The sequence below is a fragment of the Mobula birostris genome, chromosome 26 (assembly GCF_030028105.1).
Source record: "Mobula birostris isolate sMobBir1 chromosome 26, sMobBir1.hap1, whole genome shotgun sequence".
NCBI classification, from domain to species: domain Eukaryota; kingdom Metazoa; phylum Chordata; class Chondrichthyes; order Myliobatiformes; family Myliobatidae; genus Mobula; species Mobula birostris.
This window is the reverse complement of record NC_092395.1, coordinates 32078304-32101532: the sequence shown is the minus strand read 5'-3', so window position 1 is coordinate 32101532 and position 23229 is coordinate 32078304. Positions and strand designations below refer to the sequence as shown.

The 23229-nt window shown below is 42.6% G+C and overlaps 1 protein-coding gene across 2 annotated transcripts; it reads right to left on the bottom strand.

The window, feature by feature from the left end:
• Nucleotides 1-620: 620 nt before the first annotated feature.
• Nucleotides 621-21809, bottom strand: LOC140188417 (ras-related protein Rab-11B-like). 2 transcript variants are annotated; one of them, XM_072244674.1, is made up of 5 exons: nt 21705-21809; nt 5159-5354; nt 2800-2993; nt 1580-1660; nt 621-1283 (listed from the first exon to the last, which is right to left on the bottom strand). In XM_072244674.1, exons 1-5 carry the CDS (start codon nt 21742-21744, stop codon nt 1141-1143), a joined length of 654 nt encoding a protein of 217 aa, XP_072100775.1. In that variant the 5' UTR covers nt 21745-21809; the 3' UTR covers nt 621-1140. The 2 variants fall into 2 exon arrangements, with proteins under 2 accessions (XP_072100775.1, XP_072100774.1); XM_072244673.1 differs by lacking the exon at nt 21705-21809 and adding an exon at nt 8986-9124.
• Nucleotides 21810-23229: the final 1420 nt, after the last annotated feature.

Genomic DNA, 23229 nt, shown 5'->3' with positions numbered 1-23229 from the left:
TGGTCAAAGATGGGGAAAAAATGTGATCAAAGTGACTTTGACTATGGAATGATTGTTGGTGCCAGACAGAGTGGTTTCAGTATCTCATAAACTGCTAATCTCCTGGGATTTTCACGCACAACAGTCTCTAGAGTTCACAGGGAATGGTGCAAAAACAAAAAGCATCCATTAAGCGGCAGTTCTGTGGTCAAAGATGCCTTGTTAATAAGAGACGTCAAAGGAGAATGGTTCAAGCTGACAGGAAGGTGACTGTAACTCAAATAACTAAGTGTTACAACAGTGGTGAGCAGAAGAGCATCCCTGAATGCACAACACAATGAAACTTTAATTGGGCTACAACGGCAGAAGACTACACCGGGTTCCACTCCTGCACCTAATAAAGTTGTCACTGAGTCTATCTATCAGTACTCTCATCTATTTCCTGCTATCAGAGGGAGTACATCAAACTGATGGAAGACTGGCCTGTTTGAGAGTGAAAATTTCCAAAAGAAACTGATCATCTACTTCGTATTCCTGGCCGAACATCGTTGGGATGGCCTTACTTTTTTGCACTTACATAGCCATCGGGACATTGAAGAACAGCTATGCAGGGAAATGCAGAAACAGGCCAAACACACTGCTAGAGTTTAACATTTATTTTTTAAGTGTATTTACTATAAAACAGCAGATGTTCTTTAGTAGAACAAATATTTCATCTCTGCTTAAATACTTTCTCTTAAATCACTTCAAATGAACTGAAATTGAATTTGTCCTGAATTATTCCAGGTTTGTGCTGTGGATCCAGAACCAATTGGAACTGGAATGAGATCGTACCCGGTCACCTCTCTAAGGTCTTTGGAGATGCAAACAGGCAAGGCTTTCCTTCCATCATCCAGGCTGTAGAATGCCATGGAAAACTTTGTCAGCTTGCCTCTGTTTCTTTACTCTCAGCTGAGATTTAGAGGCTGGTTAAAAATGTTTAAATTAGTGGCAACTTGTCTGTAGGCATTGAGCAAACATCTGTACTTTTCAGGCAATTATTTGCTGCTTATGGTAACAGCAAAACAAAATAAAATTGTTCAATGGTTGGACTTAAATGTTCCGAACACACAACAATGGACAGGCTGGGGTGGGGAATTAGAACAGAGCAAAATAAGTGGGTCACATATTCTGACAACACAGCAGTTTACTAGATTTCTGCCCATCACTCGTTGGGGGCACGTCAATCTCAACCACATCACTGCCAGGTGTCTCGTGTGCCATCTGGTCCGAGATTTGCTTCTGAGAAACAATACGGTAAATTTCTGAAAAAAAGAATAATGGCAATTACATTGAACTCAACTCCTTATATAATTAGTTTTTGGTCCTCTCAGTGTGAACATTGAAAGACTACTAATGGTCTGGTTAAGGATTTCTAACTCAAAACATTGATGGTACAAAGCACTGAAGGGCATAACTCTTATTTTTCTATTTTAGCCTCAAGCAGCAGATCCCCCATTTTGATTGAAAATTTAGTGTTCTATTTCATTCTGATTTCTTTTGGATTTAGTTCACAGTGTAGACACTTGATTCAGATGTGGATTTTTTTTTTTGGTTTTACCTGTTAAAATATTTTGGAAAGCCTCCTCCACATTAGTTGAGTCCAAAGCAGATGTTTCAATAAATGAAAGCGAGTTCTTCTCTACATCAAAAGAGAACAGAGGAAACATCAGTAATCTTGAGGTGAGTGAGTGAGAAACTCCCCAATTCTTCCCCATGTAAAAGCTGTGGGATTCCATAAAGCTCCAAGAGAAATTCTTCTACACAGGATTTATCAGTATAGCTCGTGTTTCAAATGAAGGAGAGGAAATTTAGAATGAAGGATTATTCTATTCAAGTACTGAGAAAACATAAAAACTTAATATCAATTTCCTGTCTGAAATATCTGTCTGTTTCATATATTGTCCATCATAAATTTGTTGCAACAGAAACATTACAAATTATGAGTGAAAACTAGAAATGTTCAATGCAGAAGAAAACTGAAGTTTTCTATCAGTGGCCTCTCAATTCACCCTTTTACTTTCCAATAGACATTTTCAGCTGAGTAACACATAATTCCATTTCATCATTAGAATCAAGCATGGTGTTTATACACTGTTTAAAATTCCGGGCATTATGATCCTGTATCCTTTTATGTATTGCTGGCAACAGCTGAGCAAACAATTGGGCAACCCATCACTCAAGACCTTAGAGGGGAAACCTCAGAGTTCCCATAAAGTTGGAAAACAAATTTCTTTGAGGAAAACAGGGAAATCATTTACTGTGTCAGTGCTGCAGCATGCATATGCTCAGCACATCAATAAAGCAGGTGTAATGCTAGGTGGCACTATGGCATAAAGGTTGGTGCTGCTACCACACAGCTTAAGTGACTTTAGTTTAATCCCAACCTTGGGCTTTGCACATTCTTCCTGTTACCGTGTGGGTTTACGTAGGGTGCTCCTGTTTCCTTCCAAATCTAAAAGACATACTAATATTGTTAATGTACTGATATAAATCATCCTTACTGTGCATAAGTGGTAGATGAATCAGTTGGGGACATGTTAGAGAAGGAATTGCAGGGAAATAAGCGGGGGAAAGACACGATTGAGGAACTGTTTTGAGAACTGACATAGACTCAGTGGGACGCCTCTTACAACATCATAAGAAATTACGAGAAATACTGGTACCAGAAATAGAGAAAGAGGAAGCAGCGAGTGAATGAAATGGTCTAATAAAATGACCTAACTTCCCCTGCTGGGTGGAGGATGGCTTTGGATAGCTTTCAGCTACTACATGACTCACCAGCAAAGGCCCGTGCCTCATCCGTTGGCACAGCTCTCAGGTGGCGAAGGTCACTCTTGTTCCCAACCAGCATGATGACAATATTGTTGTCGCCATGATCACGCAATTCTTTCAGCCATCGCTCTACGTTCTCGTATGTTAGATGTTTGGCAATATCATACACCAACAGGGCACCTACAGCTCCACGGTAGTACCTGAAAGTGCACACAAAGAATCCAGATTGTATCAATGCTCCTTTATGCCTCCTCGCTGAAATCTCCAGTTTACATGCTGAGTTGGGATGAAACAGGCAAATAAGCTTTTTTTTCAAATTTGCTTCTGGTGCTGTCCACCTGACAGGAAATTAACAGTTCAAACCGTACAGACTAAACAGAACACAGGGCAGATGACGTCCATCCATATATTCTAGCCTAAGACAATAACCATAATATTTTACCTCTGTGACTAACGGGATCTGGGACCTGTACCCCAGTAGGATGTAGGCTTTGGGTATATTCTAATATCTGGGAACCTATCCCTCTCTGAGAAGGAAACCTGCTCTCCAGCGAGAGACAGTAGCCAGACTTGTTCCCAGTGAGGGAAAATATCCAGGAATTTGTTCCCTTGTTGGAAAAACATTTGAGACCCCCTTAAACATATAAGAGGCAATTTACAGGGGTCTGTATCTTAGTCGCAGATGGTAGCTGGAGACCTGGTTCCCAGCCAGAGAGTGTATCCAGCAACCTGAAGCTCTGTGAAAGGCCATGTTTATTCTCCAGCTTGAGCCGTGTCCAGGAAACTGCACCTCAGGAGGTGCTGTCCATGAAACAATATCATTGCTACAGTTTTTAAGGACCTTGACCAAAAGACAGTATCCTGAAACTTGTACTCCCAAAGACACCCTTGCTAGAGGACCTGTACCCCAGTGAGACATTGGGTCTAGAAACCTATACCTCTAGAGAAAGTGTCAAGTTTGAAGCTCAAGAACATGTGTTTCAGTAAGAGTCTATGAACCTGTACCCCAATATTAAATATCAGTGGTGCTGAACCCAGCAAGACCAAGTATGGAAGAATGACCAGCATTTAACATTTACAGAGCAAAACCCCTGAGAAAGTTAGATCTTTAAAAAACTGATCCTGTGAAGCCCAGCCTAGAAAATCAATGGTGCATTCCTGTCTATTTTTCATTTTTGTGGAAGAAAATGCACTTGATCAAGTGAAATGTAATAACCAACTTTCTCGTTCACTCCAGCCATTTTATAATGTGTCCTGCCCTGAGCAATAGCAAATTCTATAGCCTAAGGGCATCAAAGGGTGTTATTCCCTGCAATGCACACTGTGAACAGTTTTGAATTCCTGGGAGCGTATAACTCTCGCAAGCTCTCATGGTCCCAGGACACATTCTACACAATCAAGAAAGCTCACCAATGCCTATACTTTCTGAAGAGGCTGAAGTGAGCTGGATTATACACATCAATACTCTCAACCTTCTAGAAATGCGCAGTGGAGAGCATCCTGACAAGCTGCATCACAGTGTAGTATGGAAACTGCACGGCAGCAGACAGGAAGGCTCTACAATGGGTAGTCAAAATTGCCCAACACCAGCCTACCCACTATCAAGGATGTATTTTCAGAAAGGTGCTAGAAAAAAGGCCAGCCATATCACGAAGGATCCAACCCACCCTGGCCTTTTTGTCCCATTCCCATCAGTGAGGAGGCTATATAACATCCACACCAAGATCAACTCAAATACAGTTACTTTTCCCAAGCAGTATCGTCGCTTTATGTACATACAATCAGTCTATGTATCTAAGTTATGTGTTTATATTTATTTTTTATTATTATTGGATTTTTTTGCGCTGCATTGGATCCAGAGTAACAATTATTTTGTTCTCCTTTACACTTATCTACCGGCTATGACATTAAACAACCTTGAATCTTAACCTGAGCCCTGAATCTTAAAAGTCCAACCCAACCCAATTCCTGTTTTGCTTCAAACATACATTAGCAACTAACAGCCCCAACCAGAATTCCCAGATTGTTATCAAAATGAAGAGTTCTATAATATTCTTGCTTCAAAAGAAACCTAACTGGGCCACCTCAACAGGTAGGAGGAGCAGTCCCAAGGGCTAAGCAGTTTTCTATGTTAATGTATGTCATTCTCCTTCCTGGTTGGAGAACTCTTGGGGCACCAGAGCTATGCTATCTCTCCAGGACTACATACATATCCTAAGCTTCTCTGGTTTCCTGTAAATTGGGTATACAATGGCATCAGAGAAGTCTGGCAAGTTTGCTGATAGTTGTGGAAACAAAATAGGCCTTGGCCTAAGAATATAGGGAGACACAGCAGAGAAAGAAATGAACAAAAGAAGGTCCTTACGCTGAAGTGATGGCACGGTATCGCTCTTGTCCTGCTGTGTCCCAGATCTGGGCTTTAATTGTCTTTCCATCTACCTGGATACTCCTGGTGGCAAACTCAACTCCAATGGTGCTTTTACTTTCCAGGTTAAACTCGTTGCGTGTGAACCTCGACAGGAGGTTGCTCTTTCCAACCCCGGAATCCCCAATTAGCACAACTGAAAAATAAACAGTTTGAAGCTGTTAGTATTACAGCGTGACATATTTCAGTAAATCCACGGTAGAATGATTGACTGCATCATTCACAGCTGCACAGTCTTCTCATCTCCCTTCATGCAGTTAATTCTGTAAGGGGATACCTGCTGCCACAGTGCTGTCACCTGCTGCTGGTAACCACAAGTCATCAGGCTTCATCTGTGGAATGCCGTTCTTACTCCATGGGGATTTACCTGTTATCCATACCCCCACTTCCCTATTTGGACATGGAAGCTGGCCGTAAACCTGTCACATTGTACTCATTTGAGAACGCTGATTCCTTTCTGAATGATGCTGGGATTACTTGAAATTACTTCTCCTTCGATTTACCCTAATGTAAACTGTACCAAGATGACTTCCATTTCTAATCCCTTTACACAGAAAGTTTTATTGGAGATATTGGGTACAGAACATACACAGAACACAAGATTGACAGGTTACACTTGAATCAGTTTCCACGTTCAGCAAAACAAAAGCAACAACAGGAAAACTGCCAATGCGACTTCTCCATGAGCAGACATCAGAAACAGACACATAGCAGAAAGAGGATTTCATCTTTTTCTTCCCCCCCCCGCCCCCAGAGATTTTGTAAGCAGGTACTAATTAGCTCATTTGCAGAGCCTTTTTAATTTTCCCACTTTCCCTTCCTTTTCCCCAGTCAATTCATTCTGTCTTTACACCCTCTCCCCATCTCGATCAGTACTGTGCACAGAACTGTAGACAAACATGCACAATTATACAAAGACAGAATGTCTCATCTCTTTCTGCACGTGCCCACCCCATATTCCACTTTGCCAAATCATTTTAGGAGCAGTTCCCCTGCAGGGCTGGGTCTCCCTGAAGTACAGGTTTCCTGGGTGCTGACTCTTACTAGGGTGTTCAATACCTGCACGTTCACTCTCGCTTGGGCAAAGGTTCCCCAGGTGCTGATTCTCAAAGGAATACAAGCTCTAAGGGCTTGAGCTCCCTTTGAAAATGTGTTCACTATGTGCTGATTGTCACTAGGAAACAGACTCCTCAGATGCTAGCTGCTCCCAGTTGCTGACACAGATTACAGGTGATCAGAGTACTGTCTTGCACTGGGTATAGGTATCCCCAGACACTGTGTACTTGAGTACAGGTGCTGCTTCTCATAAAGTTGGGGATTCATTAGTAGGTTAGATTTCTGTCAGTGCCTATATCCTCCATAAAGCATTACAGATTTCTGACAAAGTGTCTTGGCCCGAAACATCGACTGTTTATTCCCCTCCGCAGATCCCGTCTGACTTGCTGAGTTCCTTCAGCATTTTGTATGTGTTGCTCGGATTTCCAGCATCCGCAGAATCTCCCATGTTACAGAGTGGGGAGGCACTGGGTTAGTGAAGAAAAGTGGTACTGAGTGAAAAGATACGTCAAGACGTCAATGGCAGAATGGGTGCGAGGGACCAAGTAGCCTACCGTTGCTTCTACCTCTTATGTAGGATCATTGTGACATGCAGTTACTCCAAGGAGCCACGTGAATGGTTTGAGCTCCTTCAGAGGTTCAGTGGAAAGTCGGGATGGAGGTGTTGGGTGTGCCATCTTGCTTGCCATTAAAAATCATGCTCTGAACTGAGATAGTTTAGCAACATTTCACTTCTGTCAATCCAATGAAGGAAGGTAACAGCAACCAGGCTCCTTGCCCTAAATGCTATCCTCTAACAAACCACTGGAAAATGTTTGCAGCAACACTCTGTATAATTAGGCTCGGCCGTGGGGCCTCTATGGTTAAAAAGCCTGTCAAGACTGTCTAACTTTATGCATGGAGATCGTCTGGCTAACTGAGATACCACAAAACGCAAATACTTGTGAGACTAGCAAGAAAAAGTGCGAAAGGAGGTTTGTTTTTTTAGTCTCAGCAAAAATTACTGATAAAGTCATGGGCACACGTGAATGACTTCTAAAAATATTAACACAATGCCAGTGATACAAAAGAAAACTGCAATCTAATAGACAGCCTGGGATTAACTGATAACAAAATACAGGAAGGCTGGCTAGGCAGACCTCTGCCTCCATCCTGTTAGAGGTCACAATGTGTCTGCTACAGATTGAAATTGCTTTTTATTAACATATACAGCAGGAAATATAACAGCTGTGAGATTAGAAAGTTGCCTAACAACAAACTTCATTAGTTGTAAATTTTCTATTGCTTTACTTCATCCCAAAATAGTTAAAATGTGGAATTTACAGTATCTGAGGTGCATTGTATAAATATATTTCAAGAGAAAGTAAATAAAATTCAAAGTTCAAAGTAAGTTTATTATCAAAGTACATACAAGTCAACATATACAACCCTGAGATTCGTTTTCTTGCGGGAATTCTCAATAAATCCAAGAGCCATCATAGAATCAATAAAAGTCCGCATCCAACAGGACAAACAACCAATGTGCAAAAGACAAAAAAAATTGTGCACATACAAAATAAAAGAATAAATTAGCAATAAATATCAAGAACATGAAATGAAGAATCCTTGAAAGTGAAGCCATAAGTTGTTCAGTTCAGTGATGGGGCATTGGTTCAAGAGCCTGATGGTTGAGGGGTAATAACTGTTCCTGAATGTGATGGTGAAGGTCCTGAGGCTCCGGTACCTTCTTCCTGATGGCAGCAGCGACAGGAGAACATGTCCTGGGTGGTGGGGTCATTGAGGATGGATGCTGCTTTCCTGCAGCAGCACGCCGTGTAGATGTGCTCAGTGTGGGGAGGGCTTTACCTGTTATGGACTGGGCCATATCCACTACTTTTTGTGGGAATTTCTGATCAAGGACATTGGTGTTTCCATACCAATCTGTGATGCAGCCAGTCAACGTACTCTCCACCAGACATCTATAGGAGTTTGTCAGTTTTAGACGACGTGTTGAATCTTCGCAAACTTCTAAGGCACTACCATGCTTTCTTCGTAATTACACTCACATGCTAGACTCAGGATAGGTCCTCTGCAATAACAGCATCAAGGAACTTCAAGTTGCTGACCCTCTCCATCTCTGATCCCCAAATGAGGACTGGCTTATGGACCTCTGGTTTCCTCCTCCTGTACTCAATAATTAGCTCCTAAGTTTTGCTGACATTGGGTGAAAGGTTGTTGTTGTGACCCTGCTCAGCCAGATTTTCAATCTCCCTCCTATAAGCACAATGAACAAAGAAATAGAAATATATGCTGACAGGATTAGAAGGGGGTAGTGTTATCTAGGTTTTAGCATAAACTATTGGCCCAAATCTAACCATCTCTTTGCTGCAGGTTCAAGAAAATAGCAAACAAATTATGTTTCTCAGTGTCTCATTTCATCCTCCCTTAAATTTTCCCCAACTCTCAGGGTGATTGCTGGCAACCATACTGTTCTTATCCACCATCACACTGGCAGCACAGTAGTGTGGCATTTAGTGCAACACTTAACAGTAGTGACTGTAAGACTGGGATTCAATTCCCACCACCATTCAGTAAGGTGTTTGTACATTCTCCCTGTAACTGCATGGATTTCCTCCTGGTGCTATGTCGGCACTGGAAGCATGTTAGTATTAGCTGGCTGCCCAGCACCATCTTTACTGATGAACGGACTTGGCCCGAAATGTTGACTGTACCTTTTTCCATAGATGCTGCCTGACCTGCTGAGTTCCTCCAGCATTTTGTGTGCGTTACTTGGATTTCCAACATCTGCAGATTTTCTCTTGTTTGTGATCCTTACTGATTTGATTTGATTTCATTTCATTCAAATGGCACATTTCACTGTAGGATCCGATGCAGATGTGACAAAGCTAATAATAAAAAAGCAAAGTGCATTGAGCTAATGTGGTATAATGCATACATCAGATCCAGGACCCTCAGTTTGTGCATTGCTTGGACAATTTAAATGTCGGCCCAGATAGACTGGAAGCCTGAGTGTCAGGTACGGAGGTGAGGGTCGGGCTGAGTTTGCTCGCTCTCCCGCGAATGTTTATCCCTTTCTCCATGGCGCCAAGGCTGTGAACTGATCTGGCTGCTGTACGTCTGCCCGATGGTGATGAGCTAGGTACTGAGGATTGGGCCTACTCCGGGAGTGGATCTGGAACTCAGTCTGGTTTGGGATGCTGTTGGCTTGCTTCTATTGTCAACATGATGTGTCTGTTTCTCTCTCGCTCTCTTTCTCTGCCCAGTGGTTTTTGACCTTTTTTTAAAAATTTGATTATTCAGTTTTCTTGCTTTGAGGCTGCCTGAAAGCAGACGAATTTCAAGGTGTATAATTTATACATTCGTTGATAATAAATCCACTTTGAATCTATTATTGAAGACTTTATTGAATGAGACTCCGAGTGTTAATCATGCATTACACCAAAGAGCGGACAACATTTCCTCTATGAGTCCAAAGATTAGTTAGCTGGCATCTAGGTACATTAGTCTAGGTACCAAGTATTAAATTGTACCAGCATCAATTTGTAATCCTAAATTGGTCCATTTCAAATGAAAACAGGAAATGGTAAGAAAATTTTGCAGGAAAGACAACATCTGTGGAAAGAGGAGAACACACATTTGTCAGAACTGGGAAAAAGGGAGAAACTATTTTACTTTCAGTAAGACAGAAAGTGGAGTAGAATAAAGGGAGTGTCTGGGTTAGGGTGAAAATGGAGCTTTTTGCTCTGTGTAATGTGCTGCTAACGATAAAGTTGTGGGAACTGCCCAACAGAACAGACTTGTACAAGTAAGAGAAGATAAACGGAGCCCACATGTAAAGATAGAAAATAGAAAATGCTGGAATAACTGCAGATCAGGCAGCACCTGTGAAAAGAGAAAGAGATAATGTTTGAGATGAGGGACCTCTCATTAGAAACAAATCAATCTAGGTAGGAGTGAAGATGGGGGAAGAGCAATGGCTGGAACAAAGGAACTTCTCTGTTCAAAGGCAAACGTTATTTCTAGACGTTATTTCTAATCAGCATTAGAAAACTGATTTGCTGCCATTTACAAAATAATCCATAACAAATTTTAGGAGGATGAAACAAAACAGAGGGAACATGTAGAAGGCCTGGTATTACCTAGGAAAGGAGAGCAGATTAATATTTCATCTGGGAATATTCCATCAAACTGTGTTTGCAACTTTTATTTTGTGATACAGTGTGGAGTAGTCTCTTCTAGCCACCCCAGCAATCCCCAGTAATCCCAATTTAACTCTAGCCTAAACACGGAACAATTTACGATGACCACTTAACCTACTTGGTAGGTCTTTGGACTGTGGGAGGAAACCAGAGCACCCAGGGAAAACCCACGCATTCCATAGGGAAGACATATGAACTCCTAACAGAGGATGCGGAATTGAACTCCAACGCCCCGAGCTGTAATAGCATTGCACTAACCCTTCGCTATCGTGGTGGAACTACAACGGATTCTGACTCTGCCCCTTGAATAATCAATCTAATTTACAACATCTTCAAGAGAAATGAGCACTGGATTATCAGATGATGAATAAGATGCAGAAATAGGAAATCTGGTGAGTGTTGCAACAGCCAGTTCTTTTTGAACAGGGGAGGACAAATAAAAGATGCACGTTTCCTTCACCATTAGCTCTAAGTAGCACCAATTTACTGTGTTCAAGCAGGAGCTTTTCCCTTACTCAAAGCTTTAGTTTGTCAATCAGCCTGTATGTATGTATAGTTTCATAAATTTATCCTTGGCTCAGATATAGTTGCATCATTTCTGTTTTTCAGTTAAGACAGTTGAACTTTAGCTGAAGGAAGCAGGCAGGAATCTAACATCCCTGAACTCACCTGGGATTAGTGAGGCTAAGAGTATAATGAAGATGGAGTCACAGAATCATTGAAACACAAAGGAAAGAAATGGGCCCTCACACTTTGCCCATGCCAGTTATGACTTGTTGCTTGCTGTGTTCTGTTTTGTATTGTTGTTTTTGTTGTTGGTTGTGGTGTTTAGATGAACATTGTGGGCATGCTGTGTTGGCACTGGACTCTTGCAGGTTGTCCCCAGCATATCCTTAGGTTGTGTTGGTTGTTAATGCAAACCACACATTTCATTGCACATTTCAATGTACAAGTGATACATAAATAAATGCAAATGTGAATCTGTACCAGCTCTGTATGGCTCAATGAAAAAGCAATCCAGATGGACCTTTCTCCACCTCTCATTATCTAGCTTATCCCACTTGCAGCATTAGACGTATCCCTCTTCCCCTTTCCTATAAGTGCTGAGTTTATAAAGATGGGTGGGCTTAAGTGAGAAATTAAGGACAGAACTCCTGAGATGATCAAGAAGATAGCGAATAAAAAAAGACAGAAAAAGGTTGATGACAGAAGCCAGATTGTTAAAGTAAGTAAGATCAGAGAATATTGAAGAGGTGAAGTTAAAAAAAGAGTGTATGAGAAAAGACTAGTATTAAATCTGAAAGGGAATCTTAAAAGTACTCTAAAGGTGAGTGAACAAGGAGCCATTCAGAGGCCAGAGAGAAAACCTACTCAAGGGTACATGGATGACAGTCTTGACCACGGAGGATGACATTGCAGCCGTAGCTATGGAAGATATGGATGAGATTCCAAGTGGGCTAAAGGGGTGATCTGGAAAGGCTCATTGCTCTTAGAGTGGATAAACCACATGGTCCGCATGGGATGCGGCCGAGGTTGCCGTGGGAGGCAAGGAAGGAGATTTCAATTTTCCAAACACAATTGCCTGTCATTTTATTTCTTTATCCCACTCCAACTTTGACCTAGCTGTCTATGGCCTTCTGCACTTTGTTTCAGAATTGGCAGTTTTTTTGATTTTAGTTTACTATTAAATTAAGGGCTACTTCTCCTCCAGGAATGCTGAAGAAGTTTCTCTAGACACAACACTTATCCTACTACTCTTTTCTTTCCACTATCCTGGAACCCATTAATTCTACATGCAGAAGATATTCACTTGCACATCTTCCTATCCAGTACACTGCATTCAGTATTCACCATGGGCTTTCCAATACAGTGGAGAAACCAAGTACAGATTGGGTGACTATCAGGAGATATAGAGGAGGCTTGACCTAAAAGCAGAGCAGTGCAGATGATTCAGTAATGAATGATAACTTTAATAATAGATTCCGAAGATTACAAGCCACGAGGGACCACGAAACGAGAGAGAATAGATACTAAACCCACAGGCAAGAAGGTAACTGAAGGCTAGGAGCAACTGGTTGAGGCTGGTTAGTTCAATGGGTGAAAAAGGACTGCAGATAAGAGATGGGTTTAAATAGGCTGCATGTGATGAGTTGGAAATGAGTAGCAGGTGATCCCCGGGAGGTGCCAGCCTGTGCAGGCCTGACAGGACCCTCCCCAACCCCCGCAAACACCCAGCACCTGACAGACCAGGACTATCCAGATGGATCCGGTGGAACTCTTCGATGAATGACAGACCCAAGATGAAACTGCACAGCTCTCAAGACCTCTCCTCTGGGCCGCACCTTTCCCAGTCGACCAGGTACTGCACACCCCGTCCACGATGATGTGAATCCATCAAGTGGTAAATTTAGCACACTGGATCACCTTCCACCATTCCAGGTTCCAGAGCTGCAGGCTCAAGTGCGTTGGGGGGTCCACCATGAACAACGAACTTAAGGCAGGACACGTGGAAGATATTCACTTGCACATCTTCCTATCCAGTATACTGCATTCAGTATTCACCATGGGCTTTCCAATACAGTGGAGAAACCAAGTACAGATTGGGTGACTATCAGGAGATATAGAGGAGGCTTGGTGGCAGCTGGATGACGCAAGTGACTGGATTGATGTGATGGATAATCTTCAAGGAACCAATGAACCGGTCAAGGGCTTGTGGGAAAGATCTTGGGTAGCCAACCATACACAGTCCCAGGCCAGAGCAATCCGGTTGGGTGCCACTGGTAGTTGGCCTGGTGGCAATAGACACAATTGGCAACTAGGATGACTCTCCGTACCCTCTTCCAAGCATTCCAGCAACGGTAGACAGAATCTCCACCATTGGCTCCTTTGGGAGGAATAATGGGAGTTGGTAGCCATGAAGCACTTCAAAGGGTGACATACTTATGACAGAGAAGCATGTAGATTGTGAGACAGCTTGACCTAGAACAGATTACTTCTTCCATGTTGAAGAGTTAGAGGCAGCAAAGCATCACAGAATCATCTCCACTTGCTGATTGGCTCTTTATGACTGACCATTGGCCTGTGGATGATAGCCAGAGGACAAATTCACTGAGGTGTGGAGGAAGGAACAGCTGGGTTGTCAGAAGCAGGAGACAAATTGTGGGCCCTGGTCTAACATGATGTCCTGAGGATAACCATAGAGGTGAACTACATGTTGGAGAATCAGGTCCACCGTCTCAGTTGCTGACGGAAGTTTGGGGAGGGCAATGATGTGGGCCAACTTGGAAAATTGGTCACAGTGGCCCTATCAGAAGATGGACAAACCCATGATGAAATCCAGGGTGACATGGGACCACAGGCAGTGGGGGACTGGGAGGAGCTGCAGGTTGGAGGAATTGGACTGGGCTCATTGAAGGCAGGCAGCGACAAACTGCCGTGCATCTACAATGAGGTTGGGCCACTAGAACTGACAAGCAGAAAATCCAGAGGCCATCATGTGCCTAGATGGCTGGAAAGGGGTGAGGAGTGGGCCTACTAGAGTGCCTCAGTCCATGGCCGCTGGCAAGTACATGCAGTTATCAGGTGTGTCGGCTGGAGCAGGTTTGTTCTACAGGGCCTGACAGATTTGGTTCTCAATACCCCAGATGACTGAAGCAAGGATATGTGAGGATGCAATGATGGGCTGAGGGTCAATCTCTGTTTCAACTGAGTCAAACTTTCATAACCAGGTGTCCGCCTTAGTGTTCTTGGAGCCAGGTCCGTAGGAGATGGTGAAGTTGAATTGCTCAAAGAAGATGGCCCAGTAAGCTTGACATGGGTTGGGTTGGTGGGTCTGTTGTATGGATACGAGGTTCTGGTGGTCAGTCCACATCAGGAAGTGCTCGGTATTTCCTATCAGCCGTGTCTCCATTCCTCCAATGCCCACTTAATGGTGAGTAGCTCCGTCTCCTATTCCATAATGGTGCCGTACAGAGTTTAACTTGTGTGAGAAGGCACAAGGGTGTGTCTTCCCATCCAGTCCTTGCTGGGAGAAGATGGTCCCGACATCCATGTCAGATGCAATCTCCTCTACCACTTGTAAGAGTGTCTGCAGCAAAAGACCAGGTTATCCATGAGGTAGGTGATTTGGTGAGGGAGGTGAGAGGAGCAGTGATTTGGCTGCAGTTCCTGATGAAATGGTGGTTTTCTTGGAAAAGCCCAAGAAGCACTGTAGTTGTTTGAGAGAGTGTGGTTGGAGCCTGTCAATAATGGTGCATACTTTCTCTGGGTCCATGGTTATGTCTTGGGTGACAGGATGAAATCCCGAAGGAAATGACAGAGTGTGGAACTGACATTTCTCTAACTTTCAGTACAGCTGATTTTTGAGAAGACGCTGAAAAACTTAACGGATATGACAGACGTAGTCTTGAGGTCCTTGGAGAAGATGAGGATCTTGTCGAGGTAGATACCTGTGTAGCATTCTTGGAGGATCTCGTTAATGAAGGCTTGGAAAATGGCTGAACTGTTGGAAAGTGCAAAAGGCATCACCAAGTATTCGTAATGGTCAGTGGGTGATATGAACACCGTCTTCCACTCATCCCGCTGGCGGATTCAAATCAAGTTACAAGTGCTCCTTAGATCCAGCCTTGTAAAGATCTGGGCCCCATGGATTGTTTCAAATGTGCTATCCATCAAGTAGTCAATGCGATGACAGAGACTCCCATCTTTCTTTTTGACAAAGAACAATCTTACACCAGCTGCAGACTGGGTCAAACGAAGGTATGCAGTAGTGCTTCAGTGATGTAGTCATTCATGGCTTGATTCTCAGAGGAGAGGGCAAACAGAGAACATCGAGGAGGGGTGGTGCCCGAAAGGAGGTCAATGCGCAGTTGTGTGGTCAATGAGGCAGCAGAGTGCTGGCTCCCCTTTCACTGAAGGTCATGGCTTAGAGGCGGCATCCCGTGGGTGCTTGGTAAGGTCAAGGGTTTCCTCTGTCTCCACAGATTTACAAGGTCAAGTCAACTGAGGTTGCAGGCAGGTGGATCCCCAGCTCAGCAGTGAACCAGACAACCAAGCGAAGTGAGGGTTTTGAGTGGAGAACTGGGGTAACCCAAGTGAGAGGAGTGTTGGTTGAGTTGCTAAGGAGGAATTGGATTGCCATGTGCATGCTCTTTGACCATTCTAGACCCCAAGGGACGTCTATCAATGGCCATGTTGCAGAAGGAGTGAGAGATAGGCTCAGTAGAGAGTCCAAGCTGCACACACGAAGCCCAGTCTAGAAAGTTGTCTGCTGAGCTAGAATCTGCCAGGGCATCTGGTGCACATAGAGCCATCAAGGTGTGGAGGAGGACAGAGAGAGTGAGAGGCCAGAGGGAGCTTACCAGACAGAAGGCCCCTTGTCTCTACTTGGTGGTGCCGTTTCCCAGATGCAATGGGCATTCGGTGTGTGGGTGATTGGCTGCTCCACAGTATTCACACAAGTTGTTTCTCCACCAGTCCTCACCCTGTTGGTGGTGGCGGTGGGGGGGGGGGGGGGTTAAGGGAACTCTCCCAAACTGCATGGGTTTGGTGCGGATTGCTGATGAGGGTCCTGCAGCCTGAAATGGTTCAGGAATCAGAACTGGAGTTCTGGCTGGTGATCTGGAGGGATATTCCATAAGACAGTTGTCAATATGGAGGTCCAGAGTGATGAGGTTTTTGAGGTCAATGGGCATCTCCTAAGCAGACAGTTCATCTTTCAAGCACTCTGTAAGGCCGTGATGGTAATGGGCCAGCAGCACTTCAGCATTCCAGCTGCACTCTGTTACGAGAGTCCTGAATTCCATGGTGTAATCCAGCACTGAGCATCAGCCTTGACGCAGGTTGAAGTATTTGATATGATGCTTCCCCTCCATTTTCTAGATGGTCAAAAACCCAGCACATTTCAGTGGTGAATTCCTCATATTTATTTGTAAATGGTGGTTTTATTGTCCCAGTTAGCTGTGGCCCTAGTCAGAGCACACCCCGTTGAGAGAGATGATGAAAGTAATGTTGGCTTGGTTATAGAATACAGAGATGCTTGAGTTCAAAGTGCAAGATGCACTGGGACAGGACATTGCAGCATTGGACTAGGAACCTCAAAGCATTCGGGCACCAGAATCCTGGGGCTGTGAGGGAGGAGGTTGATTGGTGCAGGGTTACTGCAATGGGATGGAGAGTTGTTTGAGAGTGGCAAAGAGATGGTCATTGGCTTCCTGTTGCTTCTCGATGGTGTACTTGTGTCAGCAGACAACTTCCTGTAGGCGAGCAATCCCGAGGGGTCAATCACTGATTCACCAATTCAGTCAGGAGCTGTAGAGGAGGCTTGACCCAAAAGCAGAGCAGTGGAGATGTTGCAGCGGTGATCGAGAACTTTAATAATAGACTACAAAAATAACAAGCCACAAAATGCGAGGGAACACATACTAAACCCAGAGGCAACAAGGTAACTGAAGGCTGGGAGCAGCTGGTCGATTCAATAGGTGAACAAGGACCATGGATGAGAAATGATTTTAAATATGCTGTAGGTGATTAGTTGGAGATGAGTGGCAGGTGACTCCTGTTAGCTGGGTGGAGAATGGGAGGTGCCAGTCTGAGCAGGGCTGACAGTGACTGCTTTGTGGAACACCAAGGTTGCGGAGGGGGGACAGAAGATTAAATTTCATAGATCCTGACCATAGACTTCTAAACATCATTACTTACTCCTTTAATTTCCTATTCTATTCCAATCTGTATGCGGCATTCTGCACTGGAATTATGAGATCAATTTAAACCTAGGAAGCAGGACCTCATTGTCTGCCTGGACACAATACAGCCAACCAGACTCAATAACGCTTCAGGTAACCTGCTTACTCTGTTTCAGAACCAGTTGGCTCTGCTATTGGTCATCTATCTGCAATATTGATTCAGTGAGAAGGATAGTAATAGAATTGAAGGAGATGTTGACAGATGCGCAGAGGTGTTAGTTTACAGATTAAATGTAACGCTGATAAAAGTGGTTATATTTTGGAAGCAAGGATAAAGTAATATACACTAGAGGGCACAATTCTAAAATATGTAAAATATTAGAGATCTGGAGGTACATGTACATATTTCATTACAAGTGATTAGGTAGATAAAAACATAAATAGGGTACAAGGCTTTATTTAAAATAAGGTACAAGAGCATGATGATTATTTATAAAATGCTGATTCAGCTATCAAAAGATGCTAAAATCAGTTATGTGGATAGATTGAAAAAGATGTGATTATTCTTTCTGGAATAAATAAAGTTCAGAAAGAATCTAATTGGGATATTTAGACTTTAAGTGTCATGCAGGTAGATAGATGAACTACTATTACTGGTAAAAGGGTAAGCAATCAGGTGACATGGGGTAAAGGTGATTCACGACAAAATAACCAAAAGAAAGTGCAATGCAATGTAAACACCAGGAAATCTGCAGATGCTGGAATTTCAAGCCACACACATAAAAGTTGCTGGTGAACGCAGCAGGCCAGGCAGCATCTCTAGGAAGAGGTATAGTCGACGTTTCGGGCCGAGACCCTTTGTCAGGACTAACTGAAAGAAGAGCTAGTAAGAGATTTGAAAGTGGGAGGGGGAGGGGGAGGGGGAGATCCAAAATGATAGGAGAAGACAGGAGGGGGAGGGATGGAGCCAAGAGCTGGACAGTTATTCCATTATTATACAGCCTTCTATATATTGGCGAGACCCGACACAGACTGGGAGACCGTTTTGCTGAACACCTACGCTCTGTCCGCCAGGGAAAGCAGGATCTCCGAGTGGCCACACATTTTAATTCCACGTCCCATTCCCATTCTGATATATCTATCCACGGCCTCCTCTACTGTAAAGATGAGGCCACACTCAGGTTGGAGGAACAACACCTTATGTTCCGTTTAGGTAGCCTCCAACCTGATGGCACGAACATTGACTTCTCTAACTTCCGTTAATGCCCCACCTCCCCCTCATACCCCATATGTTATTTATTTATTATATATATATTCTTTTTCTCTCTCTCCTTTTTCTCCCTCTGTCCCTCTCACTATACTCCTTGCCCATCCTCTGGGCTTCCTCCTTCCCCCTTTCTTTCTCCCTAGGCCTCCCATCCCATGATCCTCTCCTATCCCTTTTGCCAATCAACTGTCCAGCTCTTGGCTCCATCCCTCCCCCTCCTGTCTTCTCCTATCATTTAGGATCTCCCCCTCCCACTTTCAAATCTCTTACTAGATCTTCTTTCAGTTAGTCCTGACGAAGGGTCTCGGCTCAAAACGTCAACTGTACCTCTTCCTAGAGATGCTGCCTGGCCTGCTGCATTCACCAGCAACTTTTATGTGTGTGCAATGCAATGTCAAAGGTTGTAGAGGAGTCAAATTCAATTGTAGCTTTCAGAACGGTGCTGGATAGTACCTAAAAGGAAAGACTTTGCAAGGCTGATGGGGAGAGGGGAGTGGGTATAGGACTAACTGGATTGCTCTTGCATTAAATCACAAAGCTGGTAGAGACTTGATGACCTGAATGGCCTGCTTCTATGCTACAATACTCTGACTTTAGTGAAACAAAATCCTACAAAAGAACCTTAGAATTATAGAACCTTCTGTAGATATAGGGAAGTAGCAGTAGGAAATGCAAAAAAAGTGTCAATATATTGTGTAACAAAAAAAGTTATTTGAACATTTTGTGACTCTGTTTGTAATGGTTCTCTCCTAATTCTGTTGGCTGTATATTAACCCATGCAGTAATCTTACATCCATCTGAACTTTCTGTTTTCACAACTTCCTATTATAGGAACATAAGAAGTAAAGAGCATAAGTCAGCCATATGTCCCATTGGGCTTGGGCCACTCATCCATTAGATTTGAACTTCTAATCTTGGCTTCAACTTCACTCTCATGTTTGTTTCTCATTGTGCTTGGACCTCTCTGTGCATCAAATACCTATCCATCTTGGTCTTGAATATATCCATTATTTATCTTTCAGAGTTCTGTAGATTTGAGAATTTCAAAGGTAAAGATCTCTACAGAATTTCTTCCTTGTCTGTGTGTGTCTTAAATAGGTTAAGTGTGTCTTAACCTATTAGAGACTTGCCCATCAGGGGAAATACTTACCTTAGGAGAAACGTTCTCTTAGCATCTATCTTGTTATGCCAGAGTCTTAAATATTTAAATAAGATTGGTTAAAAAGAACACTGTCTTATAGACCAAAACTGCTCAACTTTTTCCTCATAAGACAACAATGTCATCCCAGGAATTGCCAAAAAGGCAAGTGTATCCCTTCTTAAATAAAGGAGTCCTAAACTGTATGAAATATTCCTCCCACTGAAGTATGAGGAAATCCAGTTCCCTCTGTTCAGTAGCATTCCAACGGCCCTCACTATTTAGACAATATTATGGTTTTCTATTTTCCTACCACATATTATACTCAATATGCCAATTTTTGCCTATCACTTAACCAAACTATATCCCATTATAAATTCTTTACCTCCTCCTCATAACATGTTTCCCCAGCACTAACTTAGTATCATTAAGCAAATTTAGGAACAATAAAAAAACTCATTTTTGTCACAGTTCTTACATTTCTCCCTGAGTATTTGCAGTAGAAATGTCTCATATAAACTCATGCTGTTTTTCAGAGATCCCTAATTTTACTGAGGCCACTGATTTTAATTAATTCTTACTTCACCGCAACCAAAATTCCAGTAAAATTTGCTGATTAAATGTCAAAACATACCTGTTAGTATAAAAAATGTTACCTTGTATTTTCTATATTTTAATTACAATTTCCAGTTATGATGGGACAACTTACATTGCTATAGTCAAAATGTTCCAAGAGGTGAATTACTGAGTAGCCAAACCAGCAGTTCAAGATAATTTAAAAAAATACTTGGGGAGAGGAGATAATTTTTAACTTTTATCACCAGGCAGATAAGACTGCAAATAGTGAATTGGCATACTGTTTTATATTATACTTGGTTTTCTTTTCCTGTGAGATCAAGTAAGCACAAAAGTATCACAACATGGAGCAGGGTGTACACTCCTATACTAATTTCACAGAGAAGCAGACAGAGACTGATTTTCAAAGTCAGATCCAAAGCCTTGAATGTTTTGTATGAGAGTGATTCCACTTTGCTCCAAAGTCAGTTAAGCCCACATTTCATCCATACAATGCTCCATTAATTTCACTGCAGGGTAAATAAAATCAGGAAATACTGTAAAGATTCAGCAGGTTATGGTGAAGCTATGGAGATTCTGGCCGTTGATCTTTTATTTAAAACCACAAGCTAGAGTCCTGGGGATGTGTATTAGAGCCAGATATGACAATTCACATCACAGACCTCAGTCTATTTGAAAACGAACCTTACAATTCAATTTACTTATGCTTGGACTATTAATCAGGATGGCTCATTAAGGTCCACTTCACAAGCAGGGGATAAAGGACGGGGAAGATGAAAGACTGGTCTTGGGTCTGGAACCAGAAACAAAAATACAGGGTCTTGATCTTTTCAATTAGAACTTGGTCTAGCAATAAAAATGATACCAAGAAGACGATACAGCCCAGAGCATACAAAATGCTAGAGGAACTCAGCAAGTCAAGCAGCTACATCAAATTTCAAGCGATGACATGGAGATGAATTCACTTTGTTAACATGCACACTTGCTGCATACGAAATAGAGACCCTTGATGATTTGCAATAGGCAGCATCTCAGTCAACACCGCTTCAAGAATGGAGATGAAACCCAACAATAGTCCACGGTCCTCCCCCCACCATTTATGTACTGAAACGTTAAAAATGTAGACCTAATTAACATGTGTTTAGAAACTTGTATATTAAAGCAAAGAAAATGGCAACTCTATTGGAATTATTTCAAAATAAATTAGCGGAACCCTCGATTAAACCGCAAAGGCAGGGAAACACACCAGACCCCACCCACGCCACTATCATCGGTTGAATCGCCGTGCTAATATAAAGATAGGCGCCTGAATATGTAGCGGAAATACATATACATTGATGAATAAATTTATTTTTAGAAGTCTCTTAAGAATTTTGCAAAATCGGTAGCGAACAGGGGCGGCTAATTCGTTCTTATAATTCACAGTCGCCGCTCATCTAGAACACAAACGTACAGTATTGATGGGAAAGCATCCGAAGACGGTGTGCACAACAGTCGTTTCCGCACGCCAGGTCAAAAGGAATTATGAATAGGTTTAAGGAAAAATGCTCATTTATTAATCTCTCACCTTTGAATAAATAGTCGTATTCATCCTCTCGGCTCCCCATCGCACTACCCCCGCTCGCTCACTCGGTTCTGCGCAATGGGTGAAGAAATTACCAAGATCCTGTATTAGGAAGGAAGCGGAGACCTTCCGAGATCGAGCAGGAGGAGCTAGCGCCACGTTTAAAGCTGTACTGTTACTATGCAGTATCACAAATCATGGGAACATATTGGCATTGCCTTAGCATTTCTAGCCCTAGAGAGTGTACCCAGAATGTTCATAAATCATCATGAAAGGGTAAACGGATCTACCCTTGAGTACTTATTTCTACTTTTACCGATGACATTATAGTCAATGTCGAACATTGACTTGTGCTCCCCATCTTGATGAACGAAGAGTCTGACAAATCCCCAGGGATCTTCATAATCTCAAACAATATCCTGGCGTCAGGTTCCCTAAACTGATAACAGCTCTCCCCACCATCATCAAACGCCAATAACACCTCTTAGTTTTCTGAACGACTCACTACTATCGGTCTTCAATGAACCAAGATGTCCTCCGCCTGTGTACTGGAAGAACAAAGACAAAGCCTTCATCCTATACAAGTTCCGTATTATGATCACTAATTCCTGGGTCTTCCCCAGAAACATCTCAGGTTTTTCTAGATTGTTTGCATCTTCACTGCGCATTTTATTGTAGATTGCCTTTTCTCCTAAATGTGGCTTCCTGCTAAAATGTGGTCATACAGCAGCACTGCACTGAATAGTGCTGCCGCCTCAGAACTCCAGGGTTTGACTTAGAATTGGGCATACTGTGCTTAAATATTCCATATATCTTGTTGGAAAGCATCATTCTGGGTTGTGAAGGTTTTGTCATCATTATGAAACAGTTCAACATATATGATTACAGTGTGAAGTATATAAAGTTGAAAGAAATCAAATACAGGCTTCATTACAATCCTTGGGGTTGATAGTTTTCATTTAGAAAACTGTTAAGTTATGGGAGTGCCTTTAATTCACAGTATTGTCTTTCACTACTTACAATCTGTAGGGCTCTTTAGGATAGTTTTGCTTTCATTTGAAAAGTGATGAAGGGTTTTTCCTCATTCTCTACACCACACTCCAGTCCAGTTGGTGGCAGTAATGCACCTCTAAGTTGGACTGCCAACTGCCACTAAAAGTCAAAAGAACTCCAAAGATATCAGTTCAGTTCTGACCTTGAGCAGGAGAAGTTAGTGTACAGTTTGCATGTTCTTGTTGCGCTTGTGTGTGTTTCTGCCTATATTCCAGTTTCCCTTCACATGTTGATAGATTAACTGGTAACTGTAACCTATGTCTTACTATTGAGGTGGGAAAAAGATCATAGGAAATCAATTGCTATTCACATTAGTTATAAGGCTGCAGGGAAATAGAGGGGACCAAGATTGAAAAGTTTGCATTGCTTTAGCTAACATAGATCTAATAAGTCAACCAGTCTTCTATTTTATAGTAAAAGATATTTTATAATAAGTATAATTTTGTCAAGCTCTTTTCTAAATTATCACGTACCT

Bases quoted from the DNA above. Each gene is read 5' to 3' on its own strand.
- LOC140188417 (XM_072244673.1), bottom strand. From the start codon at position 9,058: ATGTTGGAAATCCAAGTAACGCACACAAAATGCTGGAGGAACTCAGCA. The intron at 5,355-8,985 runs GTACAGTCAACA...TTTATTTTTCAG, and splicing joins GGCAGCATCTATGGAAAAAG to TTGTGCTAATTGGGGATTCC. The intron at 1,284-1,579 runs GTAAAACCAAAA...TCTTTTTTTCAG, and splicing joins TTTCCAAAATATTTTAACAG to AAATTTACCGTATTGTTTCT.